At 43.6% G+C, this 20743-nt stretch overlaps 1 protein-coding gene across 1 annotated transcript in view; it reads right to left on the minus strand.

The window, feature by feature from the left end:
* Positions 1 to 20743, minus strand: part of LOC142203162 (long-chain fatty acid transport protein 2-like) — a 47970-nt gene that overhangs the window by 3998 nt on the left and 23229 nt on the right. The window contains exons 6-9 of the mRNA XM_075273691.1: positions 20527 to 20721; positions 19816 to 19906; positions 15812 to 16010; positions 9805 to 9902 (exon numbers count right to left, since the gene is read on the minus strand). Coding sequence (XP_075129792.1) covers positions 9805 to 9902; positions 15812 to 16010; positions 19816 to 19906; positions 20527 to 20721 — 583 coding nt within the window. The remainder of the gene's footprint in view (positions 1 to 9804; positions 9903 to 15811; positions 16011 to 19815; positions 19907 to 20526; positions 20722 to 20743) is intronic.

Consider the following 20743-nt stretch of genomic DNA (forward strand, 5'->3'; position numbering starts at 1 on the left):
AGAACAGTAGAAACCCCCCAAAATGACCCCATTTTGGAAACTAGACCCCTCAAGGAATTTATCAAGGGGTATAGTGAGCACTTGAACCCTACAGGTGCTTCACAGATTTTTTTACCATTGAGAAGTGAAAATGAAAAATTACTTTTTTTATAATAAAATGTCACTGTAGCCCCAAATTTTTCATCTTCACGAGGGGTTAAAGGAGAAATTGCACCCCACATTTTGTTACGCAATTTCTCCCGAACACGGAAATACCCCATATGTGCTGGTACCCTAATGTACGGGCACACGGTCGCTCTCAGAACGGATGGAGCGCTAATTGGATTTTGTAGGCCAGATTTTGCTAAAATAGATTGCAGGCACCATGTTCCTTTTGCAGAGCCCCCAAGGTGCCAAAACAGTGGAAACCCCCAAAATGTGACCCCATTTTGGAAACTAGACCCCTCAAGGAATTTATCAAGGGGTATAGTGAGCACTTTGACCCTACAGGAGTGTAACAGAATTGGCCCAACAAAAGGAAAAGTGACATTTTTTGCTATAAAATGTAGCTTTAACCCCAAATTATGCATTTCCACAAGGGGTTAAAAGAGAAAATGCACCCCACAAATTGTCAAGCATTTTCTCCCAACTACAGAAATGCCCCACATGTGGACGTAAAGTGATGTATGGTCACACAGTGGGATAGAACAATAGTTGGAGGGTAGATTTGGCTGAAATTGGTTTTAGTTACCATGTCACATTTGTAGAGGCCTTGAAGTGCCAAAACAGTGGAAACCCCCAAAATGTGACCCCATTTTGGAAACTAGACCCCTCAAGGAATTTATTAAGGGGTATAGTGAGCCCTTTGACCCTACAGGAGTGTAACAGAATTGGCCTAACAAAAGGAAAAGTTACATTTTTTTGCTATAAAATGTAGCTTTAACCCCAAATTATGCATTTCCACAAGGGGTTAAAAGAGAAAATGCACCCCACAAATTGTCAAGCATTTTCTCCCAACTACAGAAATGCCCCACATGTGGACATAAAGTGATGTATGGTCACACAGTGGGATAGAACAATAGTTGGAGGGTAGATTTGGCTGAAATTGGTTTTAGTTACCATGTCACATTTGTAGAGGCCTTGAAGTGCCAAAACAGTGGAAACCCCCAAAATGTGACTCCATTTTGGAAACTAGACCCCTCAAGGAATTTATCAAGGGGTATAGTGAGCCCTTTGACCCTACAGGAGTGTAACAGAATTGGCCTAACAAAAGGAAAAGTTACATTTTTTTGCTATAAAATGTAGCTTTAACCCCAAATTATGCATTTCCACAAGGGGTTAAAAGAGAAAATGCACCCCACAAATTGTCAAGCATTTTCTCCCAACTACAGAAATGCCCCACATGTGGACGTAAAGCGATGTATAGTCACACAGTGGGATAGAACAATAGTTGGAGGGTAGATTTGGCTGAAATTGGTTTTAGTTACCATGTCACATTTGTAGAGGCCTTGAAGTGCCAAAACAGTGGAAACCCCCAAAATGTGACCCCATTTTGGAAACTAGACCCCTTGACTTCAGTGACGTTAGTGTTAAATTACACCTCTTAAAAAATTTACCAAGAAGTATAGCAAACATTTGGATGCAGCTTGTATGGCAATAATTTATTATCCAGAAATTACTGCATAACCGGATGAAAGTAATTGTGTGCAGAGTACGTGATGGTATAAGGAGGCGATATTCCATGGAAAATAAATTCTAAAATTAATATTCCATGGAAGTGTGGTACAATCTAAAGCACTCCTTCATGCACAGGCCAGGTTTATCAGGGCAGGTGTCACACTGATAAATGGTGTCTCTCCTTATTCCTCTTTTGTAATACACTCTGCATCTTTTCTGAGTTTTCCCTTTTTTAGCAGTTTGGGGGACTTCACCGGGAAAATGTTGCCCTGGTACAATACGGGAACCATGAGTTTCAGAAGTACTGGGGCCTGGCACTTCTAGGTCCCCAAATATCAGGGACTTGATAATTGCCTCCTGAAACTCAAGGAAAGTTCCTGTGTGGCCTGCACATCGTGATAGCACGTAAGAGTTATACAATGCCATCTGAACCATGTGCACGACCAGCTTTTTGTACCACACTCTTGTTTTTCGCATGGCACTGTAGGGCTTTAGGACTTGATCAGATAGATCAACCCCTCCCATGTACTTATTGTATGCCAGGATGCAGTCTGGCTTGGAGACAGTGGTACTGGTGCCACGCAGAGGGACAGAGGTGCTGCCGCTGCCATTAGCTGTGGTCAGTACAAGGACATCCCTCTTGTCCCTATACTTGACCAGCAGCATATTCTCATTGCAGACGGCACTACTCTCACCCTTTCTGAGGCGCTGCTCAATATGTGCCCTAGGGAGGCCTCTTTGATTTCTGCGCACAGTCCCACAAGCTGCAGTTCCTCTAGAACTCAGGGACCTAAAGAGTGGGATGCTGGTGTAAAAGTTATCCACATAGAGGTGATAACCCTTGTCCAGCAGTGGGTGCATCAAATCCCACACAATTTTCCCACTAACTCCTAGGATTGGGGGGCAGTCTGGGGGCTCAATCCTTGTGTCCCTTCCTTCATACACCCTAAATTTATAAGTGTATCCTGAACTGCTCTCACATAGCTTATACATTTTAATGCCATACCGTGCCCGCTTACTGGGCAAGTATTGGCGGAATTTTAGCCTCCCTTTGAAACTGATCAGAGACTCATCAATTGCAATGTTCTGATCAGGGATGTAGGACTCTGCAAATTTGGAACTAAAGTGGTCAATGACTGGCCTAACTTTGTATAAGCGGTCAAAATTTGGGGCATCTTGGGGCGGGCACTGGGAATTATCATTATAATGAATGAACTTTAGGATACTTTCAAACCGCTTCCTGGACATAGCCATTGGATAGATTGGAGTGTTGTGCAAGACGTCTGTACTCCAATACTGACGAATTTTAGGTTTTTTTCACTATGCCCATATGCAGAATAAGACCCCAGAAAATCTTCATTTCTGCTGCATTTACTGGGGTCCAGTTCTGTGGCCTGGCATAGGAAGAGGTGGCATTTTGTTCCAAAAATTGTTCAGCGTACAAATTCGTTTGGGCCACCATAAGATCTACAAACTCATCAGAGAAAAAGATTTTGAAAAAGTCATTTGCTCTGAAGCCCTCAGTCTCAATTTGTATTCCTGACCGGGCAACAAAGTCAGGAAGCTGAGGCTCATAATTTTCTGGGGGTGGGGTCCACATGGGCTCTACAGGTGGGGCAACTAACTCAGCAATTGTTCTGGGGCGCCTCCTTTGGGGTTGCTCATCACTGGAGGAGGAGGAGGAGGAAGAAGAGGAAAAATAAAGGAATGGGGCATTTTCCTCTTCTCCCTCGCTGGCGGTATCAGTGTCAGAGGCCAGTATGGCGTACGCCTCTTCTACTGAAAACCTTCTTTGGGATGATTGGGACATTTTTGTGTGTGTGTGGTGTTTTACTTGAGTATATAAAACTTTATTTCTTGAAACTTTATTTCTTGAAACTTTATTTCTTTGAAACTTTATTTCTTTGAAACTTTTTCAGTGTGGGGTGTGTGTTGTGCTTTAACACGTGTATTTTATGTAAAAAAAAACAAAAAAAACCCCTTCCCTTCTATCAAAAATGGAGCTATATATAGATTGAAAAAAAACTGAGCCAAAAATCACAAATGTGACCAATAACGTATATTTTATTACTGGTCAATTTGCGGTGGCGAGTTTTAAAAAAAAAAAAGCTTGTGCACAAACAAAATTCTCTTTTCTACCTACTAGAAAAAAAAACTGAGCCAAAAATCACAAATGTGACCAATAACGTATATTTTATTACTGGTCAATTTGCGGTGGCGAGTTTTACAAAAAAAAAGCTTGTGCACAAACAAAATTCTCTTTTCTACCTACTAGAAAAAAAAACTGCCCCCAAAATCACAAATGTGACCAGTAACGTATATTTTATTACTGGTCAATTTGCAGTGGCGAGTTTTACAAAAAAAAAAGCTTGTGCACAAACAAAATTCTCTTTTCTACCTACTAGAAAAAAAAACTGAGCCAAAAATCACAAATGTGACCAATAACGTATATTTTATTACTGGTCAATTTGCGGTGGCGAGTTTTAAAAAAAAAAAAGCTTGTGCACAAACAAAATTCTCTTTTCTACCTACTAGAAAAAAAAACTGAGCCAAAAATCACAAATGTGACCAATAACGTATATTTTATTACTGGTCAATTTGCGGTGGCGAGTTTTACAAAAAAAAAAAGCTTGTGCACAAACAAAATTCTCTTTTCTACCTACTAGAAAAAAAAACTGAGCCAAAAATCACAAATGTGACCAATAATGTATATTTTATTACTGGTCAATTTGCGGTGGCGAGTTTTACAAAAAAAAAAGCTTGTGCACAAACAAAATTCTCTTTTCTACCTACTAGAAAAAAAAAACTGAGCCAAAAATCACAAATGTGACCAATAACTTATATTTTATTACTGGTCAATTTGCGGTGGCGAGTTTTACAAAAAAAAAGCTTGTGCACAAACAAAATTCTCTTTTCTACCTACTAGAAAAAAAAACTGAGCCAAAAATCACAAATGTGACCAATAACTAGAGATGAGCGAACAGTGTTCTATCGAACACATGTTCGATCGGATATCAGGGTGTTCGCCATGTTCGAATCGAATCGAACACCGCGTGGTAAAGTGCGCCAAAATTCGATTCCCCTCCCACCTTCCCTGGCGCCTTTTTTGCACCAATAACAGCGCAGGGGAGGTGGGACAGGAACTACGACACCGGGGGCATTGAAAAAAATTGGAAAAAGTCATTGGCTGCCGAAATCAGGTGACCTCCATTTTAGACGAATAGTGGATTTCAAATCCGGGTCATATGAGAATGTGAACTTTGTGACTATGAGACAGGGATAGCTGTACAGGCAGGGATAGCTAGGGATAACCTTTATTTAGGGGGGAATGTTATTAAAAATAACTTTTTGGGGCTCTATCGGGTGTGTAATTGTGATTTTTGTGAGATAAACTTTTTCCCATAGGGATGCATTGGCCAGCGCTGATTGGCCAGAGTACGGAACTCGACCAATCAGCGCTGGCTCTGCTGGAGGAGGCGGAGACTAAGATCGCTCCACACCAGTCTCCATTCAGGTCCGACCTTAGACTCCGCCTCCTCCAGCAGAGCCAGCGCTGATTGGCCGAATTCCGTACTCTGGCCAATCAGCACTGGCTAATGCATTGTATTGGCGTGATGAAGCAGTGCTGAATGTGTGTGCTTAGCACACACATTCAGCTCTACTTCATCGGGCTAATAGAATGCATTGGCCAATCAGCGCTGGCCAATGCATTCTATTAGCTTGATGAAGCAGAGTGTGCACAAGGGTTCAAGCGCACCCTCGGCTCTGATGTAGCAGAGCCGAGGCTGCACAAGGGTTCAAGCGCACCCTCGGCTCTGATGTAGCAGAGCCGAGGGTGCACTTGAACCCTTGTGCACCCTCGGCTCTGCTACATCAGAGCCGAGCGTGCGCTTGAACCCTTGTGCAGCCTCGGCTCTGCTACATCAGAGCCGAGGGTGCGCTTGAACCCTTGTGCACACTCTGCTTCATCAAGCTAATAGAATGCATTGGCCAGCGCTGATTGGCCAATGCATTCTATTAGCCCGATGAAGTAGAGCTGAATGTGTGTGCTAAGCACACACATTCAGCACTGCTTCATCACGCCAATACAATGCATTAGCCAGTGCTGATTGGCCAGAGTACGGAATTCGGCCAATCAGCGCTGGCTCTGCTGGAGGAGGCGGAGTCTAAGGTCGGACCTGAATGGAGACTGGTGTGGAGCGATCTTAGACTCCGCCTCCTCCAGCAGAGCCAGCGCTGATTGGTCGAGTTCCGTACTCTGGCCAATCAGCGCTGGCCAATGCATTCTATTAGCCCGATGAAGTAGAGCTGAATGTGTGTGCTTAGCACACACATTCAGCTCTACTTCATCGGGCTAATAGAATGCATTGGCCAATCAGCGCTGGCCAATGCATTCTATTAGCGTGAACTGAGTTTGCACAGGGGTTCTAGTGCACCCTCGGCTCTGCTACATCAGATTGCTACATCTGATGTAGCAGTGCCGAGTGTGCATCAGATGTGTAGTTGAGCAAAACTGACTCAGCACTGCTAAGTCTCTGCATTCGCATAGGAATGCATTGGCCAGCCTTCGGCCAATCAGCGCTGGCTCTGCCGGAGGCGGAGTCTAAGGTCGGACCTGAATGGAGACTGGTGTGGAGCGATCTTAGACTCCGCCTCCTCCAGCAGAGCCAGCGCTGATTGGTCGAGTTCCGTACTCTGACCAATCAGCACTGGCCAATGCATTTCTATGGGGAAAAGTTAGCTTGCGAAAATCGCAAACTGACAGGAATTTCCATGAAATAAAGTGACTTTTATGCCCCCAGACATGCTTCCCCTGCTGTCCCAGTGTCATTCCAGGGTGTTGGTATCATTTCCTGGGGTGTCATAGTGGACTTGGTGACCCTCCAGACACGAATTTGGGTTTCCCCCTTAACGAGTTTATGTTCCCCATAGACTATAATGGGGTTCGAAACCCATTCGAACACCCGAACAGTGAGCGGCTGTTCGAATCGAATTTCGAACCTCGAACATTTTAGTGTTCGCTCATCTCTACCAATAACGTATATTTTATTACTGGTCAATTTGCGGTGGCGAGTTTTACAAAAAAAAAAAAGCTTGTGCACAAACAAAAAAAAAGAAAAGGAAAAAAAAATGCAAAAATGCAAAAAAACCTAACAAAAAAAAATAATAAAATTTGGAGAAATGCCAAAAAGGGCTTTCTCAAAAAGGGGAGGGAAGTGAGTCTCTTTTCTGCACAGAATGCAGAGTTTAGGACCCAGAAGCTGGAGGAGCCAGACAGTCTCAGATGCCTCGGTCAGGAAAGGGTGGAGAGGAGATGGGAGGGGGGACGGGAGACGGCAGAGGGGAGAGATGGGCAGTAGAGGGCTGGCTGGGAGAGGACCTAGGACGTCTGGCAGAATCTGATCGAGGTATGACGCAGCAGTAACGCAGCAATCTCACGCACAGGGCTCACAGGGCAGCACGGGTTCTGCTCTGCTCGCAATTCCCAGAGGGAGTGATGTAAGCAGAGCAGTGCCCGAAGTTTACACTGCCCTGCACGCCATTGATTGGTCAATCTGCCATGATGCTGGCAGATTGACCAATTAAAACATCTGGAGGGGGTCGCACCACTGTACGCCCCCCAAACACTCGACAGGGATTGGTGCAAGGTGTAGCTCCAATCACTGTCACTTTTGTACCGATCTGTCGGCACAGATCATTGGATCTGTGCCGGCAAGCTGCAATTGGACATTGCGAAGCAATCGTCCAATTGCAGCGATCCACGTGGCAGGGAGGGGGTTAAATCTTCCGATTCATGTAAAGAAAGTTGTCTGCTGTCATGGACAGCAGCAACCTTCTTACAGTTTCCGTGTCTTGAGACACGGAGGCTGTTTATAACCATGACGTATTATTACTTCATGGTGCGCGAAGTACCTCGCGTCCATGACGTAATAGTACGTCAAAGGTCGCTAAGGGGTTAAAGGGAGTATGTGAGCAGCTAACTTCCTATTCCACCCCCCAGTATCTTGTAGTAGACACTTTGATGAATATCCCGGGGGAATGAAAACATAAAAAACTACTGTTTCTTAACTGTCCCCCAGCTCCTAAGCTGTCGGCCTCCGCTGCCGTCCTTCTTCAATTACGTCGGACGTCACATGACCTGGGACGCAGTCCGGATTTATGCGATGTCAGAGACATTAGACAACTAGGAAGGAAGCCTGGCAGGATCGTGAAGAGGTAAGTAACAGTGTTTTTTATGTTTCTTACCTCTCCCGGTCCGCCAATCATTATACTCGGGGGTCCGAAAAGACCCTGAGTATAATGATAGCAGCGGTAGCGGCTGTCACTGGGCCCCTAATATCCTGGGCCCTGTGGCAGCTGCCTCTACTGCTATGGCAATAGTTACGCCACTGCAGAGGACCCTAATATAGTCAATGCAGTCCGCCATGTCCATGTTTGCCCACTGTTTTAACAGTCCAGCTCTTTGTTGTTCAGACTCCCTGGTGGACCTGAACAAAAGAGACCATGGCACTAATGTGAACATAGCGTAAGTTTGTTGGTCACAGAGGGCTAGGAGTCATCCTCAGAGCCTGTAAAGTGAAGGATATGTCAATAAAGAGGTGTAGCAAGTTGACCCACACGAAGACAAAAATAGATGCTGACACCAATTGCCCCATCAGAGGAAGAAATTCCTTCCCAATTCCATATATGGCAATTGGACTAAGTATCTAGATCAACATCCTATCCCAAAAATTTCTAGGTCCCATAATCCATGATATTCTTACTTTCAAGAAAGACATCCAGGCCCCTTAACTATAACTATAATGGGGTCCGCCTGGCTCCTAATGTAATTGCTATTGTAATGTACCGCCTGTCCATTGTTCTGGTCTGCCGACAGATCAACAACAAACAGACGACGCTAGTGTGAACAAAATACACTTAGGGTTAAAAAAGACATTTTACTTAACCATCTAATTGTGGCTGCTAAACTGCTGATCCCACAATACTGGCTACAAACGACACCCCCCTCTACGCAAGAATGGGAAGCTAAAGTATCCCTAATCATGCGTTTCGAGGAGCTATTGAGCTGGACATCTCGCTCACATACCCAGTTTCTGAACATCTAGTCCCCCTGGATGAACTATTTGGAACAAAAAACCCCATCCACTGGAGCTCATTGATGTGCCTCTATAGCTTCTGGTTTCAACCACTGCCCTTTCCTTTCTCATACCCTACTAGTTTTTTCTATTTCCTTACTTCCCTTCTCTTTAACTACCCTTCTTTGTCAGATGCCTCCTTCCTCTCGCCCCTGTCATTATTCATTTACACCCTCCCCCTCCCCTTATGCCCCCCATTTTTGTGTCTTAATGCTTAAGATGATGCCTTTACTATACTTTTTTGATACCTGTCTTGAACGCTGTATCATTGTTATGTTACTTTCTGTTTATGTAATTTTTTCAACTATAAAAACTAATAAAAAATTTTGAATAAAAAAAAAAAAAAAAAAGAAATACACTTAGGGTTCGTTCACACGGGGCAAGAGGGGGCGGATTTTGATGCGGAATCAGCCTCAAAATCCACCCCCTCACAATAGAGGTCTATGTAGACCGCTAGCGTTCTTTTTCCTGCTAGCGGTTTGTTCCCACTCGCGGAAAAAAGAAGCCAACTGCCCTTTCTTCAGACGAATTCCGCAGCTGATTCACCCTCGGTGTCCACCTCGCGACACCACCCTCCGGACTAGGCCCATTCTTTTGGGCCTAATCCAGAGCGGAAAGCCGCGGCAGCCGTGACGGAATGTGTTCACGCGGAACCCCGTGTGAACTAGCCCTTAGGATCCAAACATATTCAAAAACTCACACACTTGTTTTTTCAGAAAGTTTCTAAAGTTGTTCCCACTCAGTTGCAAAAAAGCAGAGGAGTTTCTGACTAAATCTGAATTACTGATGTTTTTCCCACAAATCTGTTTTACTGTTATTGTATTCTTTTAATCCCTGCTGATTCTGTACTTTGGAGACATGTTGGCAGTTCCTCTCAGTGACTGACGGCTATCTCTGTATGTGCTTCTTATATTAAACCCATAAACATCCTGAATATTTAGCATGCTACTGCCCATATGGATGCTTAAATAAAAATAGATTTAGATAAAAAGACTTTTTTTTTTCTACTCACGAGGCACTGGAACACCAAAAACATTGGCTTCTTCAATGAAATCCAACATCAACACTAAGGTTACCACTTCTGTTGTTGCCACATTTTCACCTTTCCACCTGAAAACAGCGACACAGATTCACTATTGTGGTTATGACTAAAGATGAGCGAACAGTAAAATATTCGTTATTCGTTTTGAATAGCCGCTCAATATTCGACTATTCGAATGAATATAGTCTATGGGGAAAAATGCTTTGTTTCAGGGGAACCCACCATTCGACTCAGGAGGGTCACCAAGTCCACTATGACACCTCAGGAAATGATGACACCACCTGGGACAGCAGGGGAAGCATGCCTGGGGGCATCTAACAAGCCCAAGTCACAGTTTTACCCCACCATCACAGCCTATCAACTACACACTTTCCACACTCAAAAAAACCTCTATCAAAGTGGGAAAATACCTGGAAACTTTCTTTCTTCCCCAATTGGATAGACAGAAACCCAAATTTAAGCTAAAGAAATATTAACAAGCACCCCTTTAAATCACATTGCCATGACAACCACAGATGGAATAGGCAATGGGAAATCCTTCAGTCCCCACCCTCAACTGTCATTGTGAATGTGTGTGTGTGTGTGTGTGTGTGAGTGTGTGATGTGGTAAGACCTTCCAAAATTCACATTTCTGGCCCTTAACGAGAGCCCTTCCAAATTAAGTTAGAGTCCCTTAAGCTGAGCTACCAGCAGAGATTGAGGCACTTTAGGTGACTTCAGCCTTTTACCAGCAGAGTTTTAGGCCCTTTAACTTAGTTCAGCCTTGCACCAGCAGAGTTTTTTGCACATTTGGTGAGTTGAGCCTTGCACCAGCAGAGTGTTAGCCCCTTTAAAATTGTTAGCCCCTAAAACGGTGGTTCCAGAACCATCACTCATTGTGTGGGATTGATGTAGTGGATTGGACTGACGACCCAGACATTGACCTTGATTTTGACTGTCCAATTGATAACATTTTGGCATCAAGTCCTGGGGGTAACTTTTATTTAGAGGACCACAAAGGTGGAGAATTGGCTGCAACCACTACGGTAACCTTTAATATCAGACCCTACATTACCTCTAAAGGGTTCTGATCAGGTGTTAATAGTCCAAACAACATGCTCCACTACTTTAGATGTAGATCAGAAACCACATTCCCTTCCGACACCAGATTTAACCAAGCTTCACCATCATCATCCTGCTGAGATGGAGCCACTAAAGGAAACCTTGCCTTCAAAGGCATGTTCTGGAGCTGCGACTGAGCCAAATCTAAACACAGAGTCCTTTCGAATGGAACATAATTCACCAGCAGTGTTTTTGGCCCTTAGGGTGAGTTGAGCCTTGCACCAGCACGTGTCCTGTAACATCAGGCGGGCCCTAAGTTTTGCGCTTTGCACAAAGTTCCCCTTGACCACCGACACGTGGACAAGTGCATGCGGCCAGGGACGCTACATCTCAATCACGGCACACTGGCTGAATGTAGTTGAGGCTGGGAGCGGGTCGTAAACTGTGGTGGCCTGCCTTTCTCCCCGCCCAATATTCCTGGCAGGAGTGCTGAAACACTACCCTCCTCCTCCTCCTCCTCCTCTGCCGTTAAATCGACCCCAGCTACGAGCTGCAAACGCTGCAACACTGGCATGGGGAGACGTCAGCAGGCCGTGCTGAAGCTCATCAGCTTGGGGGACAGACAGCACACTGCCTCTGAGGTCAGGGATGCCATCCTGGATGAGATGGCAATGTTTTTTGCCCCACTGTACCTGGGCCCAGGCAGGTTGGTGTATGTGATAACGACCGGAACCTGGTCGCAGATCTGGAGCTTGCCAGACTCAAACACGGTCCACACATGGCCCGCGTTTTCAAATTATAGGTGCAACGGTTTCTAAAAACGAACCCCAATTTACACGAGCTACTGGTTAAAGTGCGGCGCTTGTGCACCCACTTTGGCAAGTCTACAGTAGCTGCTGCTAGCCTCAGTACACTCCAGCAACGCCTACATCTGCCCGAAGCGTGTATAGACTGACTGAATTGCTGTGTATCCCACTTAGCTTCGGGGGGTACAGCATTAAAAGCAGGTTTGACCATACATGGCCTGACTGAATGAACGGCTGTCTCCCACTTAGCTTCGGGGGTAAACCCTTAAAAATTGGATTGAGCTGATATAGCCTGATTGAATCGCTGTGTCTCCCACTTAGCTTTGGGGGGTAGACCCTTAAAAATTGGTAACTGCTCTGTATTCCTGCTATTTTGTGGGGGACACCCCTAAGAAAAGCTGGTTTGCACGTATATAGCAAGAAATAACTGCTCTGTATTCCTGCTATTTTGTGGGGGGACACCCTTGTAAAAGTTGGTTTGCACGTACAGTCATGGCCAAAAGTTCTGAGAATGATACAAATATTAATTTTTACAAAGTCTACTGCTTCAGTTTTCCTAATGGCAATTTGCATATACTCCAGAATGTTATAGAGAGTGATCAGCTTAACAGCAATTACTTGCAAAGTCAATATTTGCCTAGAAAATGAACTTTATCCCCCAAAACACATTTCAACATCATTGCAGCCCTGCCTTAAAAGGACCAGCTAACATCGTTTCAGTGATTGCTCCATTAACAGAGGTGTGGGTGTTGATGAGGACAGGGCTGGAGATCAATCTGTCATGATTGACACCACTGGACACTTTAAAAGGAGGCTGGTTCTTGGCATCATTGTTTCTTTTTTGTTAACCATAGTTATCTCTAAAGAAACACATGCAGTCATCATTGCACTGCACAAAAATGGCCTAACAGGGAAGAGTATCGCAGCTAGAAAGATTGCACCTCAGTCAACAATCTATTGCATCATCAAGAACTTCAAGGAGAGAGGTTCCATTGTTGGCAAAGAGGCTCCAGGGCGCCCAAGAAAGACCAGCAAATGCCAGGACCGTCTCTTAAAAGTGTTTCAGCTGTGGGATCGGGCTACCAGCAGTGCAGAGCTTGCTGAGGAATGGCAGCAGGCAGGTGTGAGTGCATCTGCACGCACTGTGAGGCGGAGACTCTTGGAGCAAGGCCTGGTCTCAAGGAAGGCAGCAAAGAAGCCACTTCTCTCCAGAAAAAACATCAGGGACAGACTGATATTCTGCAAAAGGTACAGGGAGTGGACTGCTAAGGACTGGGGTAAAGTCATTTTCTCTGATGAATCCCCTTTTCGATTGTTTGGGACATCTGAAAAACAGCTTATTCAGAGAAGACGAAGTGAGCGCTACCATCAGTCTTGTCTCATGCCAACTGTAAAGCATCCTGAAACCATTCATGTGTGGGGTTGCTTCTCAGCCAAGGGAATCGGCTCTCTCACAGTCTTGCCTAAAATCACAGCCATAAATAAAGAATGGTACCAGAATGTCCTCCAAGATCAACTTCTCCCAACCGTCCAAGAGCAGTTTGGCGATCAACAATGCCTTTTCCAGCATGATGGAGCACCTTGCCATAAAGCAAAGGTGATAACTAAATGGCTCAGGGAACAAAACATAGAAATTTTGGGTCCATGGCCTGGAAACTCCCGAGATCTAAATCCCATTGAGAACTTGGGGTCAATCATCAAGAGATGGGTGGACAAACAAAAACCTACAAATTCTGACAAAATGCAAGCATTGATTGTGCAAGAATGGACTGCTATCAGTCAGGATTTGGTCCAGAAATTGATTGAGAGCATGCCAGGGAGAACTGCAGAGGTCCTGAAGAAGAAGGGTCAACACTGCAAATATTGACTTGCTGCATTAACTCATTCTGTCAATATAAGCTTTTGTTACTCATAATATGATTGCAATTATATTTCTGTATGTGATAAAAACATCTGACAAACACACATAAAAACCAGAGGGCAGCAGATCATGTGAAAATATAAGATTTGTGTCATTCTCAAAACTTTTGGCCATGACTGTATATAGCTGGAACTAATAGCTCTGTACCCCTGTTTTGGGGGACACACCGCCCGTGGAAAGCTCGAATCCTCTCCCTGCGGTATATAGCTCTGAGAAGAGCTGTTGTTGTTCTTCCGTTTTTCCCTGCCTATCTGAAGCTAATCCCTATCTAGCCCTCAGCAGCACGTCTGTCCCTATGCCTGAAATCCGGAAAATGAAACGAATATGGCGGCCGCTGTTCTTATGAATGGGAGGTCACATGTTTCTGGCAGCCAATGGCATTTTCCAATTTTTTTTCAATGCCTACGTTGTCGTAGTTCCTGTCCCACCTCCCCTGCACAGTTGCTGGTGCAAAAAACGCGCCAGGGAAGGTGGGAGGGGATATGAATTTTTACTGCGTATGCCGCGTAGTATTCGATTGGAAACGAATACCTCGAACGGCCTGATATTCGGTTTGGTGAGGTATTCAACGAATACTATTCGCTCAACATTAGTGTTAAACCATTACCTGTAACTTCTGTTTTTCTGAAGATTTATAAGAATGTGGTCTGAAGTTTAGGTTGCCACCTCTTTGGTCTGGATCATGTTCTTTAAGTAGAGAAAGGGCTGATCTAGGCTGTGCCAGTTAAAGATTATATTCTATTATTCTAATATGATATGATTCCTTAATAGGGAACCATAATGCTATCACATTAAAGGAATCCTATCATTCAAACGCTTTTTTTTCTGACTAACACGTCGGAATAGTCTTAAGAAAGGCTATTTTCCTACCTTTTGTTGTCTTCTCTGCGCCGCCGTTTGCCTGAAATCCTGTTTTTTCTTGGTATGTAAATGAGTTCTCTCGCAGCACTGGGGGCGGGCTCCAGTGCTCAAACAGCACTGGGGGTGTCCCCAATGCTGCCAGAGAACCCTCTCCAGCGCCGCCTCCATCTTCGTCAGCATGGGTCTGTTCACCTTCTTCTTCCAGTGCGTGGTGGGTTAAAATTAAACGCATGCGCAAGTCGGCTCTGCCAGCGGGCCTCAGACAGAGCTGACTTCACATGCGGGCCATCTAGAATGCGGGTTTATCTAGAATACAGTTTATGTGCACTGAAATTGGTGATGTTTTTTGATTGTCTTAAATGTTTATTATAATTTGTATTAAAAGTTAAGTTGTATAGTTCTTTGGCTCCTCTGCTTGTGACAATAGATTGTTGGAACATGACGTTTATTTAATAACATTGTAATTGCATGCTTTGGAGATCTGTTACTACAGGAAACTGTACTGATTTTGCACATGGCTACTTTAATATAACTTGTATCCGGTGATTATTTGTGGTATAAAGATTTATGTTCTTGAGCAGAGTCATACCATGAAGCTCCTGGGTCCCAAAATCTGCAGAGAAAAGCTCTGCAAACACACAGTGCAAAAGGCTGCAGATAAAAACACAGGTGCATTTTTTCCAAAGCATTTTTTAGCTGCATTTCACTATGTGGAGCCTTAGCCTTAAAGTGTAAAAGTGAGTATAAAAAAATTATAATAATAATAATCATAAAAAAGCAAAAAAAAAAATTGATTATAAAAAATGCAGGGATAAATTACTGCAATTCTTTACCTGCTTTAAGCTGGCAGTCTCAGGAGTTTATTCCTGCCAGATTGTCTAAGAGTTTATATATTGGGCAAACTCATTTCTGTCCCTAAGGGCCATTCACACGGAAGAAAATGGTGAGTAATTTGGTGTGGAATTTCAGCGCTGAAATGGGTTCCTTTTTCTGCTAGCAGAACCCATTGAAGTCAATGGGAGACTTTTTTTAAGCACTGAAATTCCTCACCATTTTTCTCCGTGTGAATGGACCCTTAATCCTTACAGATCTAAACTGTGATCACATGAACAGTAGCTATTACATCATTTTGTAGCATTTTGGGCATCTCTAGTGTATTTTATCAAAACATAGCAAGTACTAGGTATGCTGCTTTTTCTGTGAATTCTCTGATAGGCTTCTCTAAGGGACTTCCAAAACACTAGGAAATTCTAATGTAAAAATGGTTCAAAATAATAATAAAAAAACACTATTAAATAAGCTTAAACTGTAGGTTTTGTGTTTGAGTATAATTTCTAAAAGTATTTACCGGAATGTGTCTCCTACACGATCCTGAAAGAAAATAAAGCCTTCTTTGTCAACCATGACCAAATCGCCAGTATTAAAATAGATATCTCCTTTTTTAAGTACATTGCGAAGTCTCTTCTTTTCTGTTTGGCTCTCATTGTCTGCATATCCAATAAATGGATTCCTGTCAGTATCTTTTGAAATCAGCAGCCCGGTCTCACCTAAGATAGTGAAAATAATTATTTAGAATACTTTTACTGTATTAAAAGGGCTTTTCCAGCTTCCCAAAAATATCTGCAGATACATCCACAGTACTAAATCCTCACTGTTCCCTTGTGCAGCCTTTTCTTGGCTTCATTTTACTTGAGAGTCCTTGTATCACTGTTATTTATACACAGTGAATCTGTGAACAAACATCACTCTCTGTGTTTTTGCTGCTGACTTGGGGGAGGGGGGATTGGGCAACCAAGGAAACATTGCAACATCATATGACTTCAGATGTGGAAGTGATTTATTACCTGTGATTTAATTGGATGGGAGAGCATGCACATAGAGCAGACAGTGTACACCAGGCATGTCAAACTCAGGGTACCCCGAGGGCCACATGAGTAACAAGAGGTTGTTGCGAGGGCCGCACACAGCAGCTAATGGCTAGAGCCTAGGGGACTGATCACTAATACCATGCATCAAAAAAATCCGGCATTTCTATTGCAGGCTACATAGAGTAGCCTACAATAGAAAGTATAGAATGACAGGCTGGAGCCTCACAAGGCTCCCGGCTGCCATAAAAATGCACGCAGGCCCCGATTCTTGCTCCGGGTGCCTGCGATTGCCGGTAAAATGGCACCTCAGTTAAAGCTGGCAGACACCATTATTTTGTTGGAGTGCTGGGGAAGGGTTGGAGTGCTGGGGGGGAGGTGCTGGAGAAGGGGGGGAATGGGGGCTTCTGGATGTCTGGCCCTTCCTTGGGCCTGAGGACTGTTTTTGCCCACCCACTTGCAATTCTTGCGCTTGGGGATTAATAGGAGCACTAAAGACTGTAATGCTCCAATTAACCCCCAAGTGAAAGAATTACAAGGTGGGTGGGAAAAAAAACCCAGTCCTCAAGCCCAAGGAAGGCCCAGACAGACATCAAAAAGCCCCCAGCACCCCAACCCTTCCCCAGCACTCCAACCCCCCATCATCATAAATCTAGTATTTATCCCCTATCCTTATCTTTAAAAATCACAATTTCTTCTGCAGAAGCTTACCTGCTTCTGCTCTTCAGCCTGTGCAGCGGTCTTGTGAGACCACATAGGACGCAGGCACACGTTGGGTGCGGGCCTGATTACGTGGCCATGTCACCTGGCGTGTGGGGAGGAGGGGGCGGAGTGGAGGGGGCGGAGAGGAGGGAGGAGGGGGCGGAGCAGGCAGAGAGCAGGCTGGGAGACCTGCTCTCTGCGAAGGGTGAGGGGCGGCCGCTGGAGCAGCGCTGCATCCAGCAGGGCCGCCCCAATCCACCGCTCACTTTCCAAGTGCTGATCGTGAGTTTTGTACATCTGCGGCCCGCACAAAAGTCTCAAACTTTGTCTCTAAAGTTTAGAGACAAAGTTTGAGACTTTTGTGCGGGCCGCAGATATGCCTGTAAAGGGCCGCATGTTTGACATGCCTGGTGTACACAGACACTTCCGATGCACGGTCTAAGCTTATTAGCATATGAATAAAGCTGACTTATTCAAAATCTACTGAGGCAAATTACATACTAAAGGTAGGTGTGAAATAGCCTTTCTAAAGGCTACGCAAGTATGTGCTTATCTAAAAATGACATTTCCCAATGATAGAGCCCCTTTAACTAAGAGATATTGAACTCTATTTGTTCAGCAGGAGTAATGGTAGTTCTGATTTTCAAAAGGACGATACTGTAAGCAGCATGCCAAATGGGTGGGGTTTATGCTAATTTATATAAACGGGCTAATTTTTTAGGTCAATCCTGGGAATAACAGGATTTGGAATATAAAGCTCTTAAGTATTTAAAAAGAGATAGTTTAACTGTCTATAGGATATCTCGGTCAGGGGACAATCGTACACATCAGGGAGAGTGTTTGCCTACATAGGCAGTACGGAGACTTACAAGTAATTCCTGCTCCGCTAGGGATTCTGGGTAAAAAATATGCAAATCTATTCTCCAGGATGGAATTAGGAGAACAGTGCACTCTGTACACCACCCTATAGAGGGCAGCATCCTTAACATCATGATCGACTCAGTTATAAAGTCTTTTAATCATAATGTGGATTTAATTGCCAAATCAGTATTTCTGTCCCAAAAGGAACAGATTCCCAGCTATGGACAGCGCTGTTTCGGCCTATTGGGCCATCCTCAGCATAGCGTAGGTATACTGATTTGGCAGAGTGAGAGACTATAGACCAGGATATCTCTGCAGGCAACAGACTGACCATTTGAGTATTAGGGCATGTCCATGACTATCACTGTTTCATAGTCTTTACAACAAAATACAAGGAATACGTCCTCCTTAAATGTAATTTAATAAGAGCAATGGGGTTCAGCAATGGGCGCATGTCCTTTACTGCCTAGAGGCCTAGATTACCTTTAGTCCACCACTAGTCTTTGTACTTTCAGTGTCACAAGCTGCCCAATTTAGGCAGAGATGGGAACCAAATATCTATTCATCACTCTCCACAATCTACACAGGCCCTAACTGTGCATATAAACCAGTGTATCTATAGACAATAACAGGACGTTGCTTTAGGAGGTGCAGTCATCTTGCACCCTGAGGGGGCCCAAAGGTCTCTGCATTACATCAAATATTCCACTATTCTAAATGGCAAGTAGGTAAGGTTCCCATTACAGGTTCTGCATTAGGGCCCTGGAGCTTTAAGTTACATCTGTTCCTAACAATCCTATCCTACTAATATTATAAATGTGAAAGTTTGGATGTTTGTGTGTTTGTTAGTCAATCACGCAAAAACCGCTGAACAGATTTGAAAGAAATTTGGCACATAGATAGATTGTAACCTCAATTAAAATATAGGCTACTTTTTATCCTGGTAAATGACATGGCTTCACAACTGTTATGAATTTATTTTCACATACTATATTACACTGTTCTTGCAGCAGCTTATCTCAGCCAGGTCTGTTATCTCTCTATGTAAAGACATGCTAACCCTCAGTCCATTGTGTACATACTTTTGCATATTATCTGATCTGCTCCAGGCAGTGCTTACTCGCTGGGTGGGAAAACACCTTTAATCCAAATAGGCAGTTTGCTACTTTTAAACATACCAGGAAAAAGAAAATCTAATATGTTGCTAAATAGAGATGAGCGAGTACTATTCGAAATTCCCGTTTCAAATAGCACGCACCCATAGGAATGAATGGATGCAGCCGGCACGCAGGGGGTTAAGCAGCCGGCCGCTGGCAAGGTCTGCATGCCAGCCGCTTCCATTCATTCCTATGGGTGCGTGCTATTCGAAACAGCCGTTTCGAATAGTACTCGCTCATCTCTATTGCTAAATTCTAAAACGACAGCTATGAATGTAGCCAGAAGTCGCAGAGTTCTCAAGCAGAGCTGCTGAGACGCCGCAACAATCACGGGCACAGTGTGAGGAATAAGTTTAGCGGCAGGCCAGCTTGACAGCTGCCGAAACACCCGAGCAGGTGAATCATCAACACCAACAACACGCTCATTATATGTTGTCCCAGCGAGCAACTGAGATGCTGGAACAATCATGGGCACAGTGTGAGGAACAAGTTCAGCAACAGGACAGCTTAAGAGCTGCCAAAAAGCAGGCAAACCATCGACGGCAGCAATTTGCTGAACATAGATGGATCATCGACGCCAATAATACGCAGACGAAGTCGCGGGCAGAAATTAGTCTAAATTAAATTATATGTCATAGATGCTCAGTCAATTGTAAAGCATGAAATCCTGCTTCATGAGCCCTGTAATAATTAAATATTAATATATTTAAAGTAAATGCATAATTTCATACCTCCAATAGGACCTTAGGTAATACAAATGTCCATACCTCTTGATACTCTGATACAGTGACCTGCAGAATCTCGAACTGGTTCATTTATTTTTACATCAAATTTTATAATCTCAAAAGGTTGAAAAAGCTGAAAAAAAATCACTGTGTTTTAATAACTTTACTAGATCTCACATACTCCTTACAATTATTGTATTTATTATGTATACTATTATAAGTCACACAATCCTTCATATTTCTACAAATTACTATTGTCGCCTTAGAAATAAAAAAACGAAAACTTGGTAATCTTCAGTAGTTGATACCTTTTTAATGGCTAACTCATAATGATGACAAATGGCTGACGTTTCGGAACGCTAGGCTCCTTTCTCAAAAAGGAGCCTAGCGTTCCGAAACGTCAGCCATTTGTCATCATTATGAGTTAGCCATTAAAAAGGTATCAACTACTGAAGATTACCAAGTTTTCGTTTTTTTATTTCCAACCCACTGGCTAACACGGTACAACAACGAACATTTTCCTATTGTCGCCTTGTTTTAGATTGTGCCCCAAATGTGAAATTTCAATGTCTTCTTCTATTCATACTGCTATCTACCCATTCCTATTTGCAAAGGGTCAACAATGCTTCTTTTATTATCTGATGGCATTTTCAGATTTGTTTATAGAAACTGGACAACCCCTTTAACTAAATATTATCCTATGCTTGTTTTGCCATTTTAAACCTGAAAAGATATGTGACTTTCTTGCCTTACCTTTAGAAAGTAGTTGTATCTGCCGATTGCACCTTCCTTCTGTGTATAGTTGAAAAAGAATGCATTTCCTTCTGTTGCACCATATAATTCATATAATTTGATTTTCCCAAAGCGATGAATGAACTCCCTCCAGACCTCAGATCTCACACCATTGCCTATGGCAAGTCGCACACAGTGATCAGTGTCATTGTCTTTCTATATACAGGAGAATGATAAT

The sequence above is a fragment of the Leptodactylus fuscus genome, chromosome 5 (assembly GCF_031893055.1).
Source record: "Leptodactylus fuscus isolate aLepFus1 chromosome 5, aLepFus1.hap2, whole genome shotgun sequence".
Classification (NCBI taxonomy): Eukaryota; Metazoa; Chordata; class Amphibia; order Anura; family Leptodactylidae; genus Leptodactylus; species Leptodactylus fuscus.